At 40.2% G+C, this 18,679-nt stretch overlaps 1 protein-coding gene across 1 annotated transcript in view; it reads left to right on the top strand.

Moving 5' to 3' along the window:
* col27a1a (collagen, type XXVII, alpha 1a) overlaps positions 1–18,679 on the top strand; it is a 60,478-nt gene that overhangs the window by 18,845 nt on the left and 22,954 nt on the right. The window contains exons 5-14 of the mRNA XM_026355905.1: positions 473–526; positions 2,862–2,915; positions 3,076–3,129; positions 8,409–8,453; positions 10,343–10,396; positions 10,806–10,850; positions 11,943–11,996; positions 12,770–12,814; positions 15,908–15,961; positions 17,487–17,531. Of these exons, the coding sequence (XP_026211690.1) occupies positions 473–526; positions 2,862–2,915; positions 3,076–3,129; positions 8,409–8,453; positions 10,343–10,396; positions 10,806–10,850; positions 11,943–11,996; positions 12,770–12,814; positions 15,908–15,961; positions 17,487–17,531 (504 nt within the window). The remainder of the gene's footprint in view (positions 1–472; positions 527–2,861; positions 2,916–3,075; positions 3,130–8,408; positions 8,454–10,342; positions 10,397–10,805; positions 10,851–11,942; positions 11,997–12,769; positions 12,815–15,907; positions 15,962–17,486; positions 17,532–18,679) is intronic.

Genomic DNA, 18,679 nt, shown 5'->3' with positions numbered 1-18,679 from the left:
AGTCATTAAGATGCTTGGCAAATGTGCTTTTCTGTGTGTGTGTGTGTGTGTGTGTGTGTGTGTGTGTGTGTGTGTGTGTGTGTGTGTGTGTGTGTGTGTGTGTGTGGATGGGGGGTGGTTGTGGAGTGTGAGGCAACAGGGGGCAGGAAAACCACATCCATATGTTGAAGCAGCTCCACACAGCCCTATTTTCCATAGGCTTCTACCCCCATTAGCAACCCCAAATGCCTCACCACCCATCTTTCTCTGTGACACACAGACAGAATTAATGTATAGGAAAATAGGTTAAAGTAACATGAAGGCTGAAGTTCTCCAGACGGTCTGTACCCCCCTCATCCCCCTTTCTCTTTCTCTGGTCTCATTCACAGTAGCACAGTCTTTGTTGGCTTTATGCCAAAATTTGATATAGAATAGATTGATTGATATTCAGTGAGTATTTGATTATGTTTTCTTGCTTCTCGCTGTTCTGCAGGGTGCCCCTGGTCCCCATGGAAATCCTGGCAGGCCTGGTCCACCCGGACTCAAGGTACAGTATAACACACACTAATGAATTCTTTTTTTTCGTTGAGAGCCCAGCAGCTACGTTGGTTTTTCCACATGAAACCATTACATGATAATGGACAAGACTCTGCTGCTAATTTAATAAGAACTTTATGATCTTCTTCAGCCTCTGATGTGAATAACAAAGTCATGAGAATGTGTTACATTTTTCTGTATCAGCTGGAATCCATAATGTAATGGAGTTAGTTATGTTTTATGGCTGAAGGATGAAGGCCATCCAAGTTCCTGGCAGTGCAGCTACACCTGGAAGCTTGAGACATTAGAACCACCACTTAATACTGAGGAGCTATATTACTTTAACATGTGTGCTGTGGAGGTAAATGTAAGGATTCCCCTTTAAATGTAAAGTTCTGCCCACTCACATCTGCCTGATACAACCTTTCTGTGTTGCCTAAATATTATAGTCATGGATTTATATGTTGTTGCTGTGTGAAATGAATGCAGCGCTGTGTGCTTTCACTTCAACCCGAGCGGAAAGAGGAGAGAAGTGTTGTTCAACACCAGGAGAGTCAAAGTGATTTATCAGCGCTCCAGGAAAAGACATTACAAGCCAGAAAGTCAAAACCCCAAATAAATCTGTCTAATTTTAACATGTGAATGATGATGAGCATGCCCAAGACAAATTCTCTAAGTTCCTCATCTGATTGTGTAGACTGATGTATGTCTTAGCAAACACCCTTCACCTCTTCTCAGAGTACACAGTGAGGAGTACTACCTGTATTCAAAGTGCATCATAAAAACGTCTTGCTTGAATGTCAACTGTTGTCATGCTGTTCACCCACTTCACTATAGCCCTGACCTTCCCAGCACCCAAAGGGGCTGTGTTTATCCTTGTCTCACTGATGTAATTTATGTTATTCATTTTGTTTTTCAGTTTTTTTTTTAAACACATTCCTCACTTTTCCCAAAACTCCTCCCATCCATACGTACTTAACTTTTAATCTTGTTGGCTCTCATGCACATTGGAAACACTTTAATTCATTAGATAAGAAAATCAATACCAAGTGTTCATTTTATAAATGACTAAACTGGATTGGATTGGAAATGGATTGGATTTTTACGGTAAATGTTAAAGCAATGACATGTTAAACAAAGATTACTGTTGCCCGAGCCTTTTAGACAACAAGCAGTGTCCACCTTTGATTAAGGTTAATGCTTTGGGCTTACATGAAATAATAGTTAAACATACAAACAAATATTTTAGAGCACATTATGGTAGCAATAGCTTAGATTATCAAAAAGACTGGGAACAGCTACTGTACTGTAGAATTTCTCTGTCCAAAAGTGATAAAATTCACCTCTAGCACCTTTAAAGCCCAATAATTAATAATTAGATTGCATTTGTGTAATCCCTACAAAGCCAACATGTAATGACAGTTTGTGGTTGTAAGTGCCAGATTGGCTAGCAGCAGTGATCTCCTGGAGTCTTTAGGAACTCACTACGCCCCACCAAAGTAATTAGTGAACTTTACAGGCGCTAGTAACTGGATTTTGTATCAGATTGTGCTAGTATTGGATTTAGTTGTTTCCTTGTTCCCAATCTTTATGGAGGGCTAAATGAGCACATTTCCCAAAACTATTACTGTTACATTCAAATCATATAATTAAATAATAGTCTTGTAAATTCTGTAATAAATACTTGGTGGATAAGTTATTTTAGTTATACACAAACAAAACATGTCAGCAAAAAGCAGTGAAGAAAGAGGTGCAGCAAATGTTTGAAACCCAGCCTCAGTGCATGAATGCTGACTTTACTCAGTGTTAATTCAAGGCAGACTGTTGCTGTGCAGGTTTCCTAAAATAAGCAGGTGCTTTGAAAGAATGATTCTGAAGTGTTTGATGTCTCAGGGCATGCCGCAATCTTTAGTCTTTCATCATTAATAAATGAAACAAGGTCGTAAATAGCAGGGGTCCAATGGGGAAAGAGCAGGAGTCAGTGCAATTTCCAATCCACAGCTTTGATGTGCTGAAGCCTCGTTATTGTTACCTGCTGACAATGCTTGGTGTGTGTGACTAGAGCAGCACTGAGCCCCACAATACACTGTGACAGAGTAAAGCATCTGAGCCAGATGATTAATCTTGTTTTTTATCAATTGTAGTAATCCTGTTCTCTTGTATGTGATTTAGTGAAACAGGTTTTTGGAGTCTTAACCTTTTGCTTTGCTCCAAATGAAATTTATTGATGTGTGAAATTATTTAGCTGATGTGATTGTTGGTCGCATACCTATAGAGACTGAAATCACTGAAGTACAGTAGAGTAATTTTCACCCATACAAAGTCATCCTTTGTGTTCTTTTCAGGGGAGAAAAGGAGACCCTGGCATCTCACCTGGCCCAGCACCTAAAGGAGAGAAGGTATTATATCCCTCATTTTCTAACATGCTAGATTCTATTCTAACATTAGTTTGTAAGAAGTTTCTCTTTTGCACGCTTCTGGCACATTTCCAATTGCTATTTATGCAACCACACATTCTTACACTGTGGTCTTTTAACATTTTGTCTCTTTATGTTCCAGGGAGACTCAGGGATTATTGGTCCAGTTGGACTGATTGGCCCAGCAGGTCGAAAGGTAGGACTGAAAAGCTCAGATGCCTCCAAAACGTCTCGATAGTTTTTGACCAAAGTCCTTCCAATGAAATAAATGCTCCTTCTCAGCTGAGTGAGTGTGCATAGTGTAAATTGCAAACTTTGAACAGCGAGGCTACTAGTTTGGGAAATCCCTGAAAAGACCCATTGTATGAGTCATTGTCACCATTTCATAACTGTGTTTTGGTCTTGTGTCTGTTGCGTTATTATACATGTGTGTAACCCACTCATCCATTTCTCCTGTTCCTTAATCCTCCCCTTCTCTCTTTCTCCTTTTCTGCTGTGCTCAACATTTCTTCCATCTGTGTTTGTTGGATCCAGCACAGAGGGGTCTTAATGCTGGCAGGAAGGATGTCATGAGGGATGAAGGGGGGGGGACAATGTGGATCATGCACTGAAAGCACCCATACTCAAAATTTCCAGTGTCTTAGATGTTGTTTAAGTTGCAACTTGAGTGATGCATGTTTGTTAGAGAAAAAACAGTTGAACAGTTTCTGGTAGCCATGAGAGGAATCTTGCGTTTAGGCATCTTGCCATGAATTAGAGACAGACTGCTGTAGTTGCTGGTGGGTTGGAAAGTTGTAGCTTAACTAATTAGAAAAAAAAGTATAAACAATGGAAATAAGCTCTCTAATACTATGCATTGCATTCCATGCAAACTAGGGGATACAACAGACAGAAAATGGTGTGTGTGTGCGCGCGGTAGGTCTGATATAAAATCATCTATTTCACCTTTTCCTAAACAATCAGATGTAAACATTTGTGTGTTGTGTGGTGGCAGAAGAATCAAATTGGAACTGAGCCGTGCACATTTCAAACAAACTAGAAGAATATGCTGATTAATCGAATATAGCAGTTAGATTGTCTGTATTTCAGCAGGGGTATAAAGTGTCTCTCTATATTTTCACTGTATTCCCATAGCCATGAATGTTGGATTCAAGAAACGCGGCTGCCTCAAGCTTAACATATGGCTTTTGTTAGGACTCTTTTTTCACTTTGTGTGTCTTTCTGTCCATTTGTATGTTTCTGTCGCTCTCTTTCACACACGCTCTGTCAAAATGGAAAATTTAAAGCTGGTGGAAAACATTCACAGATTTCTTTCCAGCTACATGGGCCTTGGCACTGGTTTGACAACATATCAGAATGTCAGACAATGACGTGCAAATCGGCACCTCAAATGTGAAAGCACAAGGACAGACAGCTGATTGACCACAGTGAAAGATTATATTTATATACGTATGCTGCCTAAACTCACTACCTGTCTACATCTAACCTGAGATGAGCAATGCAGTACAACTTCCCATTAAAAGTCTATGAATGACTTCACACACTCATGTCTGGGAAGTTGTTGCCATAGCAACCCCATCAACACACACTCTCTGACCAATCCCAGAGAGATCCAATGAACCACAGATATGTTGACTGTGGAGGAAACTTGTTAAATGAACCACAAGGAGTCAGCTAAACGTGCAGTAACTTCTTGTAACTATCAGCTGTGCTATTCTGCTTATTTAAGTGAATTGTGATTCAACACCCCTTTAGTGTGACTGAGGTCTGAGTCAGTGGCCAGTCTGTGCTGTAGTTGCTCAGATGGTCTAGAAACAGGCTTTGTTCTGTTTGTTCAGTGTTTTCTGTCCTGATGCGAGACACTGTTGCCTGTTGCAAAAACAGTAAAATGTTGAAAAGTAATAATGACTTTTTTTGCAAGTAACCTTCAGGGGCCATGCCACCCTGAAACTCCCATGTGCTGTTTCTTCCTTTTCAAAACCCTCTAGCTGTTTGATTTCATCCATTCCTCATGCTTCTCTGCTGTTAAACTTTGTATTTCTCCCTTCCATCTTTTATATCTCCCCCAAACCCAAATGCACACACACAACATACATGCAAGCTCTAAATCAGCCCTTAGCCCGACACTTCAACCGGGAATTATGGAATTTGGCTGCTGGTTTTCCACTGAAAACTTTAATGGAGAAAGCAGTGGTGCTTTGAACATGTGATAGGACAGTGTGATTTTACACCGGCAGACAGGCCAAACATGTTCCACTCTGTACAACATTTGTTCTACCAAACAGACTGTGAATGGCTTTTCAGTATGGTAGGCAAGGTCAGGAAGAGGGGACACACATGGGGCCAAACCTCAACTACAAGGCCACATTACAATCCACGCATCTCACCTTACTGCTTCCATCCTCCTTTTTCTATTCCCACTGCTAGTTGTTCTGTCTCTTCTCACTTTTGTCTAACTTTTCTACATCTGTCTTTTCCATTACTTCTACTTTTCCTCACTGAAAGTGAAAACATATTATAGTAGTATTGTAACTTGGCTGTCAGTTGCAGGATCTTAAATACATGTGCTTCCAGTTTTTGAAATACTGTTTTACTACTTCATAAAGAAGCATTGTTCTGGGTTTGTATTTGTTTTACTCAGTACCACTATATTCTTTTTCTTTTTCAAATGATGCATTTTGGGTGAATTGATTTTAATGATTGTTTTATCTGGCCATAAAAGATTATTAGATTAATTAGATTAATTTGTAAGTTTTGAAAGTGTATAATGTCATCTTAGCAAGAGCCATGATAGCAGGGTCCTTTTTAAGTGTCCATGGGTGCTTTTTATACATATGTAATAAATTTATGTGTTTACTATATGATTTATGATCAACAGTAGATAATACTGCATAGATCCAAAATATAGTGTAAGGGTACTATCCTTTAATAGTATGTATTTATTATTATAGTATGAGCATATAGTATAGTCCAGTTGCTGCTGCCACCTACTGTGGTTTAGATTATGTAAAGATGACTTTACTTTTAAATTAGGAACACACTATGAATGCAAAGTAGAGGGATATACTGTAATTTCCTTGCCCAAGCGAGACAGCATATTAATCATACTTGTGTCTTTCATTTATTTAAAACAGTTTATTGTACTACATCAATCTCTCTGAAGCTCCCCAAGACCTGCTCCAAACCAAACTCTCTGTATCTACGTCCTGCCCACTGTTCAAACTAACAAATCCACATGATCATCATCATTGTAATTATAAGAGAATTCAAATCAACCATCATTTTCTTTGCACATTTGAAAACAAGTACAACAAATAATTTCTCTGTCTTCCATCAAGCTAATAGTTTAAAAGTGATACTGCATGCAAGCAAACATGCTGCTGAAATTGTGGTTTAGAAAAGGGATGAAATGAGGGATGTTTTTCCGCTGGGTAGATTTCAACCAAATTGTCCGGTTAGGCTCATGCAGTTGTTTGTTTCGTCTTTCTCTGCCAGACATCCGCGTGGAGGGTTTATGTTCTGCTGTACATGCAACACGTGCATGGAGCCAGACGATGGCTCAGGGCAATCGTCTGGCTCCATTGTGTTGTGTGATTTTAGAAAGACAGAGGTGGAAAGATTAAAGTAGAGACTAATGAGGTGAGTGGTGTATTTCTAAGACAAGGGCACAGCCAATAGAGGCAGACAGGGGAAAACACATATTCATCATTTGTGGTGTACAGTTGTTAACAGACATAAGGCTTGTGCTTATTTGAACACCCACAAAGTTAAGTGTGTACAGAGTTGCTAGTAAGAAGCCAGAGGAATGATATGTCATCAGCAGACACAATATGTCTTTTGTTTTTTCCAAAATGTGCTTACTGTTCCCCGGGGCATCTCTCGGCTTAGTGGAGTAGGATGGAGAGGATGCTGACAGGGTGCTACTGGAGCGCCGTTATAAATGAAAAGCATTCTCGTGGGTTTATCTGATTGAACACACATGCTCATTAAGCCAGTAGCATTGTAAACACAGGAAAATCTATGGGAATGGCCGCTCTCATTAGCAAGCTCATAATGAGTGAGATAAGGATCTGAGATGGCCTAGCTGAGGTTGGGAGGTTATGGTTAATACCAAGGACTCTCAACGTATGCATGCATGTGTGTGTGTGGCTAGTGGACCTCACAGCACAGCTCAGGAGCATAAGTCACTACACATGTTTGTGCTATAAGTAAGGCATGTAATGAGATGACTGTGTGTTTCTCTGCCTGCCTGTGCAGATGTGCATTTATGTGTACACATGTGTGTTTATGCAGAATTAGACATATGTAGTCAAGTCAGACAAAGACAAACTCAGCAACACTTTATTCTAAAAGGCCAAAAAGCTTCAATGTAATGTGTAAATGGAAATTTTCAAAAGGTTGCCATTTGTCTGAAAGCGCCTCCATCCCTGTTCTCTCCATAACACTGCTTACTAATGGGGCTTTTATAAAAATATGGAAAAGACACAAGTTTCTGCATGTGTTGTTGCTGTGCTTCCGCAACAGTCTGTCAGCACCTGGTGACATCTCGGTTTGTTTTATGTGTGTTACTCATGTATTTTCAGCTCTGGGCATTTCCTCCTAGTGATCTTTTGATGATGTGCCACAGATGATGTGAAGTAAAACAGAGATTGTATATTTCTTTTATACTGAAATATTGATTTATAGAAGATTTAAAGATTAGGCCTGTGTTTAAAAAGTGAATACAGACAATAGCGGTTGCTGGTGTGAGGTTGTAAGCCAGTGAGAGTAATTGTGTAATATAATGACTAGAGAGACGCATCCTCCTCGTCTGCTGCAGTCAGATGACAGAACTGAAGGATGGTTTACAGGAACTGTGGCAGTCTTGGCTTGGTATTCTGGAGCTGCGGTTTAGGAAAACTGGACAACAGGAGTCTTTCATTTCTTTGCCCTCTGTTTTTATTTAGTTTTTTCAATCTTTCCTTTCCTTTCTCTCATTCTAGCAAACTGAATGGCATGTCTTCCCACCTTTGATTTAGTTTTTCTTCAATCTTTGTAGACAGGGGGCATGTGTTGCTGGAGTCAGCACAACAGTAGAAAAGCATTGTGTCAGTCTGTCTTTAGTGTTGTATTCTGCTCTGCAGGCAGAGGGAGGGAATTGCTATCTGACTCAAACAGGAAGGCATTTATATCCTCAACATGTCATGGTCTTGGCACGGCCTCCCCTGCACTATTTCTCTGTGAACATGGCCAGTGGAAAGTCTGATCCATTGACAGAAGGGCAGATTGATTCTTTGCATATGGCACCAAACTTGCTGCTGTCTGTGCTGTTAGGATGCCTATTATATATTTGCACAAATATCCATATGCCATTCTCACACCAGAGGAGAAATCATCCATTGTTGTTGGGGTTTCCATTGGCATTTACTTGTTCTTTCACATCTCCTTTGTTTTATACTTCAACTAATTTCCCATGTCTCATGTCTGTCTCTCTAGGGACAGAAAGGTTACCCCGGTCCACCTGGACTCCCTGGAGAGCCTGTAAGTACATAACTTTCATATGCTGTCACACATGCATCTGGGTGAAGCATCGCAACATCTCCATATATTGCTGCTCATGCCATATTATAGGGTGATTGTGTGTTGATAATACATTCATCGACCAACAATGCCCTTATCATTCTCACATCTCACCCCTTCTTTAAAAGCTCAGTTGTCAGTTTATTACGCAGTCTGTGTGTTTGTGTATTTATGAGTACAACTCATGCATGCCCACAGGGCAGCCAGATTAGATTAGCCTGCAATGAAGCACTGTTGAGGACAGACATCTGGCCAAAGCTCTGTGCTACAACAATGCTCTCCAGGATATCAGAAATTGATGCCAAAGAGTGAAAATAGAGAAAAGAGAGACAGGAACAAGCCAACTAGGCCAACAGTGACACACTTGTGGGGTTACACTACAGCTTTGGAGAAAGCTGACTTTGTTTCTTTTGAGTTATTCATTCAGTGCTCTTTCTCTCTCTCCCTACAGCATCTTACATTCAGGCTATGTTATTCTTAAGTATGCATTTCATTTCTCCTAAACTTTCTTCCTTGTCCATCTGTCCATCTTACTTAAAACTTCAATGAGCTCTTTTATGTGCTGCTGTAGGAGGGAGGAGACTCTGGCTGTTTAGACAGCCAAACAGGATTATTTTAAGTATGGAGCACCCAGCCTCGTGTCCAGAGTTATTTTCAGCCTGCCTCGGTAATACTACTGCTCTTATTACAGAAAGACCTTAGTCATGGACAGCAGAGTGGAATATTTTCCTCATTGTCACTATTTTATGTAAGTCCCCATTCTCAGGGTGACGTCATCAGAGCGGGGAGTTCCCTCCTTTTTCATCAACATTACAGTGAAGGAGTCCTTTTACTCTCTCGCTGTCACATCCTTACACTGTCCATCCTCGAACGCCCCCCTCTTTCCCACAGTGCTGACCACAGCCCCGACCTTGATTCTGAATCACCACACCACTAGTGACTGAGTAATGAGCACAACTGTTTGGCCGTGCAGGCCCTTCAGCTATTGAGATTATATATTAAGACCAGCTGGTGTGCATGAAATGTTGATGAGTCTGTGTTACTGTAATACACCATGGACCGGGCTCAGAGCCCCTCCTCACTGCTGGTCAATTAAAAGTCCAAACATCACTCAGCTGCTTTTCAACAGGCTGCATTATGCACTATATTTATCCTAGAAAGGGAATGGCACGCAGTGTGTATGGCTGCACATTCAGAGTGTGTCAAAGGACGTTATACATGAAAACTTGAGCACTGCAAATTTCACTCTTTTCTGTGCTTGTGTTTTGTTTACTCAAACTCGCACAAACACATAACCAAACTTAGCTTCTTTAGTCCTGGTATACAACAAAATGTCACATGCTTTATTACATATTGCTGTGTAATAAGTACTTTTTAATTTAGAAAAGATAGTTTTTACTTGATTTGCACATCAAGTACCATCAAAAGTAAAGTGTATTAAGACACATTGGAATATAAATGAATAAGCAACAAACCAGTGGGGTAATAGTGATATTATATCATATGAGGTGGGTACCTCTGAACATAAATTCTATTGCAAAATATGTGAGGTTTAACAAATGTATGTCATCTGGTGTTATACATTTATACAGGTATCTGCTGTTCTTCCTGACTATGACGTGAAATTAATATTTAACATACTCTACAAGATACAAAATCATAATTTATCAAGCTCATTATACAGTAAATTGATTATTGATATCGTCCCTCTGCTCTGTCTCTCCCTCTGACACTGTCTGCTACTGTGCAGTATGTCCTGCCTGTGTGTATGTGTTAGTATAATTATGATCACCTACCCCAACTCATCTCCTCTCTTCCTAACCCATATTCTCCCTGTCTCTACCCTGCAGGGAACACAAGGCCCAGTCGGAAGCCCAGGTGCCAAAGGTTATCCTGGCAGGCAGGTGCAGTAAATCCTCTGCTGTGACTGGTACAGTTGTAGTCAGGGCCATAGTAAGGGCAGAGGGCCAAGTGGAATTAGGTTATGCTGAACAGCTGACTTGGAGAAAAATATTTGGGTAAATACTGTATAGGGGGAGTGTGAATATTTAAGTCCAAGAATGAACAAGTTACAGTCTCAGAACTTGTAATAAAGCTGAGTGGGTAACTTTTAACTGTATAGTTTACATTTTGTGTGTACAACCTGTATTACATTGTATTAAGATATTAGGTGGGATGTAGGTTCTAGTAGTTGACCTGCAACTTCTAGGTGCTATCCTATAAAATTAAACACAACTTGGAGTAACATGATTTCAGCTATTGACTAGGAAAAATGTTGAGCTTCTAAAAATAGTTCCTCTGTTTGCTTTTCAGGGTTTACCAGGGCCTATAGGACCAGTGGGGCCTAAAGGTGTACGGGTAAGTTAACTCAACATCTTGATTTCAAACACTGCTCAAGTTTGATTTTATCAGTGAAGTAATGTTTAGAGTTGAGGCATTTAACCTGACAGCTTACTGACACATTTTACTCCACAACATTTGCACAAGTTGACCATAAAACATGCAGAAAGTTGCTTAATTAAAGGTTGCTAACTTCTGGTATTTTGTGCTGTAAAACATGTATTCACACCTTCATGCAGAAATATACAAGGCTGCATATGTAAGCATGCATGTACATAGGTACACCAGCATCCACCTCTTCTCACAAAACACAAATACATCCATACACTTTCATTCAAGCAGCGTGTCAATAGAATGCAAAATGTAGGAGCCTTTAGTTGCAATGTAAACATTGTATTACTGTATACAGATGCTTACTCAAAGGCTGGCTGTTGATAAGCCTCCATACAAACACACACCCTTTAGGTACACAAACAAAAAAACACACACTCATGGAAACAGTGATTTTTATGTCGTGTTCCAATAAAGGTTCTTTATCAGCTCCCCTTGGCTGCTCCAAAGTCTCCCCTGCCCCCACTGGCTGGAATTTCCTGTTTAAGCTCTGTATGAGGCCCTGCTGTCTTAAGGAGGCACTCTAGTCCCCTCTCTCACACTGAGCCACCTTTCCACATATTCTGCGCTCTCTTTTGCAGCATAGTCCATATTGTGTACGCATAAACCTGCTCAGCCTACTCATACTTGCCTGTAACTAGCATCTCAGCTGTTCCCTCAGTGTTCAACTTGTCAGGTTTGTGCTGGTTTTCCTCGGTGTGTGTCCTCCCCGTGTACCGACAGCCCCGTGTGATGTCCTGGCTATCTTCAGAGATCCCTGGCGTGAGGGTATGTGCCCTTGGACTACATCGTGGAAGCCAGCACCATGCAGTCCATGGGCATATACACTTGCCTCATGGCTTGGTTCTTCACAGAAGCTGGACCGTCGGCCCCTGAAACTCAGCACTAGAGCCAATGGGAGTTGCTGTTCTTCCTGCTGCTTTTATAGCATTCAAATACTAATATGCCATATTCTTCCTCTCTTTTTCCCCTGTATTTTTCTTGTCTCCTGTCCTGCAGGGTTTTATTGGAATCCCAGGACTTTTTGGTCTGCCTGGGCATGATGGCGAAAGAGTAAGTCCTCATCAAGTGTAGATTTTCTCCTTGTTATAAGTGCAAAAATGTACAATGATCAATGAAACCCAGCTAATGACCCTATGAAAATACAACAGTGCCTTTCCTGCAGTTTCATTTAGCTGCCTTGTTGTCGTTATAATGCTGGAAACAGTCTTCAGCTGTATGAGATGCTGCTGTATAAAGCTGTGTGGGAGTGTTGATGACTCATATAATAAAAGCCCCCTCTTAAAACCTTTCAACCGCCTGAACTCTTCAAGGCCTCCTCTTTTTGTACATCCTGTAAAACAGGGAGCGATTAGCCTACTTACAACAGAGTCTATGTCAGCGCAGGTGGAACTGTAATCAGAACCCCTCCAGCACTTGCCAGCTAAACAGTGAGATTGCTCATTCTTCAGCTGCGCAACAACAGACAGTGTCTGCCTCTCTTCTCCCTAGTGTTTATTTAACATATACTAAATGTACAAGACGGAGACCCAAATTCTTCATAACAGGCTGGAAAAAGTGTTGGACAGTCTGCAGTCAGCTGTTCCGCACATCTGTTGAAGTAGGAGTGCAGAGCGGCTTACAGCTATGGCTTCTTATTTGTGTGTTTTGGGCTTGAATCAGTTATGCCCAACACTGTAGTTTTTTGATTGCAATATGGTTTTAATCTTCTCGTCTGTCTTTCTCTTTCTTCTTTGTTTTTCCGTCCTTATTGAACCTTTCTTTCTCCTCTCCGCTATGTTTTCTGTCCTATCGCCACTATCTCTGTCTCTTGTTTTGGTTTTCAGGGCATTCCCGGCGAACCAGGGAAGAGGGGCAAGATGGGTAGGCCGGTAAAGTTTTGTCTCAACATACTTCACAGATAATCTTCTAATGTGTGATGAATGGTGCTGGAAGTGTTGACTGTGACTGTATCAGCTGGTAATAATGACTTCTGAATGACATACATTTCTCTGATTACACATCTTAATCGAATAAGGCGATTAGCATTTCAAAATGCTTACTGCCTCTTTTAAATACAAGCATTTTTGTAATTCAAACCTCTCTGTGAGGGCAAATATTTTAACACCTACACATGTGAAAATTTATAAGGTCTGCATTTACGTCATTATTTGAGTCGGCTCAGTATTTCCATGGTTGTTGGAAGGGTTAACTTCAGCCTGAACACTGTAGATGCAACAAGAAAACGGCTTTTGTTGGACTAAAGGGCTTTTGGTCCCCCTCAGCATGGAGCCAAGCCATTTGGAGGAAACCACTGGTTCTTGTTGTGTGTGTGTCTGTGTGTCAGATAGTGTTCAAAGTCAGTTTGACAGTGTGTTTTAGAAAGAGTGTGTAACCCTGACACTTACTGCTGAGATCATTCTGCAGCTGTTGCTTTCTGGCTTTTCAGTAAATAAGGCATTTATAGACCAAAACATCACAACACATGTACGATGGTGTCTGTTTAGCATGAGGCTTTGAGAACTGCAGCTAATTCTGTAATTAGGGATAAATAGTATTTAGGAAGTAGCTGTGGATGCAGATTTTTCCATGTGTCGAGCTTTACACTTATTTATTTGGGTTTTGTTTCGCATTAATAATGATTCCGTTTTAAGACGCTTTTCTGCATTTTATTTAGAAACTGTGATCACAGTTTGGTCTTGTACTGCCCATAGTACACGCTGGATGATTTTAATGACCACTTACAATATTGTATCATCATGCATGTTATTGTTTATTCATATTCCTGGTAAACAGCAGGATAGAATAACACAGAAGTCTTCTAATTTAAATCAGTCTTAGGTCAGTTTAAGTGTAACAGCCCTTGATAGCTGACCTGTAAATGTAACTTGAAAACACATATTTGATTTCATGCTTCTGCATAGAAAATGGAAAACTAGGAAAAGATGATCCCTGAGAGATTGTTCCCCGTCTTCCCTGATCGAGGAGAAAGAACAGAAGAAACACCTGAACCAGCGCCAGACATTTTAACAGCCATAACCACAGCACTTGTACTCTGTCGAGGAAACACACACACAGTCTGCCATTCAACAAAGACTGATGAGGGAATAAATACATCTTAAACAGCTGACAGTTTAAAATGCGTCTAAAGTGCACGGCCAGCAGTTCTACAATTAAACTTGAACTTTTTTGCATAAAACAGTTCAGGGTTGGACTTTCTGAGGTTGTCTATATCAGGTCATCGGTTGCAGGTCCTTCATGTGATTCTTTTTGATGTTGAAGTTGAAAAACAAGGTTGTTTGACATCCTGTATATGAAGAGATACTTTGTGGAGTTTCTCCACAAAGGCTTTTTTAAGGGCTGTACTTGGAAAAGCTTTCTTTCCCACTTTTCCCCTAGTTTGTATAGCAGTGGTGACAGCTGTATGAGTCGTTCTTTGGGTCACTGTCATGCTTCATCGGTTTCTGTTGCACTTGTGCTTCCCCCAGTGTGCACAATTTCTTTGTGATATAGCAGTCCCATGAATAACATTTGCCCTACTTTGAGGGCACTTAAAACCTGCTCAAGACGTGTATTAGGAACAAAAAAGAACTTTATGTAACACTGTAGAATTAGTGCATTTAGTCTGGTTACTATTGCTTTATTGGTTTAAGGCGATGTGTCAGTAGATAGGTGAACTTCAGTTCAACACTTATCAAGAACAAGGATTAATTCATGTTGAAAATGTCAAAATTATCTTGGCAAAATAAAAAAACACACAAACTCAGGCACAAAGAGTTACGTTTAGTCAGCAAATTCTAACCGTAGTGCAAGTCAGACATTTAAATAAATATACAGTACATGCTGAATATCTCTAGCATCTCAACTCTCACTAAAATAACTGACATTTTCTGGAGGTATTCACAGTAATTATCATTTTGAAACAATGTCTGGAGACCAGAATAGCAGAACCTAGCCATTATAGCTGTTTTGGGATGGTCTTGGTTTAAAGTACTTTCTGCAGATGTGGTTAGTCTTTGCAAAACTACCAACAGTTTGCATAGCTCAGATTAGCTTCCCACTTGCTGCTAAATGGACAGAATAATTACTTGGCTGTTGGTCTCTCTTGTTGCACTTACAAAGTGTACTCAGTCTAAGTTCAACAGTTGGCTGCTGTACCCCACAGCTGATAGATTTAATGCTTGTAATTATGCCATTATGGTTTATTATTTTGTACATATTTCAGATATTAGCTCTTCCAGAGTGCACGTACAGTAGCAGCACTCTTAGTTGTTTAACAGTCTAGTGAATTTGTGAAAACATGCTGGTTTACCCTACATTAGCTTTAATGGCAATGAAGGAGCACAGCATGAACACACTCTCCTTCATTGAAAGGCTTCTTGTGCTCATATTTTACTGAGTTTCTCTAAATACACAATTACATTTTTTAATTTATTCATTATTATGGTAGTTTTAACTATTTTTGTTAAATGTTAAACTGACATATTATCAATAGTGGAGCACATTTTATCACATTGTTTTGGTATCTTAAGTCTCATCTGTTGGATGGTGGTTTTCAGGTAAAAAGTCAGCAGCTGTATTTGGTGAAGAGTATTTAGCAGCAAAAGAGACAGATAATGCTTTTATAAATCTGTTAAGAACAAGGAAGAGTTAATATTGGACCTTAATTCACCAATTTGCCAGAAATAATCAAAATGCAAAACAACTGAATGCTGATGTTGTTCTGTAACAGCTGGGTGTGTGTGTGTGTATAAGCCACTGTTTGCCAACAAATTCACTGTATCCACTTAAAGGTGATGTTAAGTCTATGTTGAGTTCAGTATTTGTTTCTGCTGCCTCCAAGTGGCCAAAGCAACTACTGCAGGTTGAATGACTGAGACGATACATATTTCTACTCATATAAAGCAACAGGAGACTTTAAATTAATTGGATGTCTGAGTTTGATTGTGGTTGCTGAACACTAAAGCTGCTCTCTCTGTCCTCAGGGGTTTCCAGGGGACTTTGGGGAGAGAGGACCACCTGGGCCAGATGGAGAGCCAGTACGTCACACACAGTCACGCACCTAAATACATAGCCATCCACATGTGTGCACACACAAACACACAACCCTCCTACATGCACACAGAAAATGAGCAAAGTGGTTTCACTCACACATACACTCCCCTGTGACATCTTGGCAGTACTGGTGTTTAAATCATCTGGCGGTCCAGCAGTGTGCCGCCTTTATATTTGAAATTTGCTTCTTTTTTTTTGGTCCAGACAAGCTTTACTGCTGTATTTAGTTTCATCCTATCCCTTCCTCAGTTGCACATCATTTTTCTTGGCACTTGTTTAAAATCCTGCAGTACTAAAGGGGGACCAGTCAGCTGGCTTTGGCTTTCAAATGCTACCTTTTCCATTCACCAGTGTAAACTGGCCACCAACAAATAGAGAATATTAGAAGGTGATATCCAAGAATAGTAAATTATGTTTTCGGTAATTGCTCCCAATTCTATATGCATACGCATTCTGCCACATATTCATGTCCATATGGAAGACATCAAATAATTTTATTTTAGCATGTGATATTCACTGTTATTCCTATAAATGTAGCACTTCATCAATGAAAGTGAAAAACCTTAAAATAAAAACATAAACACATCAGCACACTGGTCTTTAACACATTCAGAAATGCACAATAAACATAAAGTTCATTCATGTTTGAAGAAACACTTTCCTCACACCCCCATGACTTTTCCTGTGGTTCACTCTTGTGCGTCAGGAAACTAAACTCCTAATAAATCCTTTCTTATCCCTGGTGCTTTTCTATTTCCTGAGAGTAAGGCTAAGCATTAGATGCATCAGATGTTAGCATATATTTTAAGTAATCTGTGCGATTACGCTAATGAAGTTTATATATGTTACATATTTAACACCCTTTGTTGTCTGTAGTCTTAAAACAAGAATGTCTGGTGCTATTTACTTCTGCAAATTAAAAAAGCATCTGAGGTGAAGGTGTCTGAAAGGGAGGAGAGGCCAATATTATATTTCATTAAATAAAACATTACGAAAAAGAGCAAATTCCTCTTTTATCTTGAGCAAACAAGTCCTCAGCCATGCTAATGGATCTGTGAGACCACTACACACAGCAGTTTATTGAGCTAAGTACTCACATCAAAAGTAAGTGTTAAAGCTGATGCACTGATGTTTATGCAGGTAATGTTTAGCACATTGACAATCTTCATTTAGCCAAACAAGCTGTAGCTCAGGTTGATTGTGATGTCAATTCTAACAATAATACTCTTAAGGTGATTAGTATATAAATGCTGGGAATCATGAAAATTTTCTCTGGATGTAATTCCTAGATTTGAGATTTGAAAAAGCCACAGTAAGACATTTGGCTCACATCCCCCCCCCCACCTTCACCTCAGACACACATGCACACAGCCCCCTCTCATAAGCCGCGATGAACACTGAACCACTCTTCTGAGCATGTTTGCTTTAAAAAGCGCCAATAACCCCAGAAATTTGCTCCTTCTACCTCTCCCTTCAACTCACTTACTCTTTCTCCTCCTGTCCAACTAGGGTGACATGGGAGCCCCCGGTCCAAATGGAGTTCCTGGACTTGTTGTGAGTAGTAGTTTACGTATTTTAGTGGGTAGTCTGTGTGCTCATATAACATCATATTTTCCCAGATACATATTTCAAAAAGAGTAGCTTTAAATGCAGCAGAGTATGCCTGCTCAGTTGGAAAAAAGTCTCTCAGTTGAGGCCTAAATGGTACACAAAGCGTTTTTGCACTGCATCTCATTCACCCATTCACACACACAAGCACACACACGCTTATCATCCTCATTTACGCTGCCATCAACTTTAGTGGCAAACTCACCACCGTGTTTGGGTAAACATGTTTAAAGCAGTGAAAGTAGATGGGTTTTTGCAATCCAAGACCAAGAAAGTTGTTTGTTGAAATGGCTGTAGAGCCTGAATTATACCGTTTGTCCTTTGCACTTCCTCTCATGACTAACATGACAGAGATCCGTTGTTTTGTCAATCAAAAGATCCTGTTTTCCTGTTCGATCTCTCTCATTAACTATTTTTGAACAGGAGCTCTCCCACCCACCCACCCACTCATCACCTTGCCCTTCAAGCCTGCCCAACCCGACAGCCACATAATTGTGTCTGATTATAATGTCTCCCTGGTTTCTCTTGTTGTGTCCCATCTTCGCCATCACTGCTGCTCCTCCTGGTCTATTCTAGGCCACCAGTGGTGGTAGTAGGCCTGTAATTGGAGGACTCTCTGATTACAGCTCTGCTCTGAGCTTTGTGTCCACTGCATCCGTCTGACCCAACAGTGTAATGTAGAGTACACACCAGCAGCGCTGAGCTACACTTCAAATATATAAATATACAAACACCCTTCTCTGGGGACTGCAGCTTTGGCTGAGGTCTCTATTGAAAAAAGGGAACATGTTCAGTATGTAGGTAACTACTTGAACTACACAATTAGAAGGAAAATAGAAGTAGTAGTAGAAGTATATAGTGCAATTTCTATACTTTAAAAGCAGTACCAGTTTTGTTTCTTCATGTGTTCTCTCTTTGCATTCTGCAACTAGAAAATCATTGATAAATGTTTGTCTTGGGTAAAGTCCACACCCTCCTGCTTTGATCTGCTTTGATCATTTGAAACCTGGGTGCTGAGTGTTTCTTTATGCATTTCTGCAGTTTGGTCAGCCAAACAGGAAATTTGTAGATTTAGGGACAGTTGGTGTTTCTCT

Source organism: Anabas testudineus, chromosome 12, assembly GCF_900324465.2.
Source record: "Anabas testudineus chromosome 12, fAnaTes1.2, whole genome shotgun sequence".
NCBI lineage: Eukaryota > Metazoa > Chordata > Actinopteri > Anabantiformes > Anabantidae > Anabas > Anabas testudineus.
This window is presented reverse-complemented; position numbering and strand designations above follow the sequence as displayed.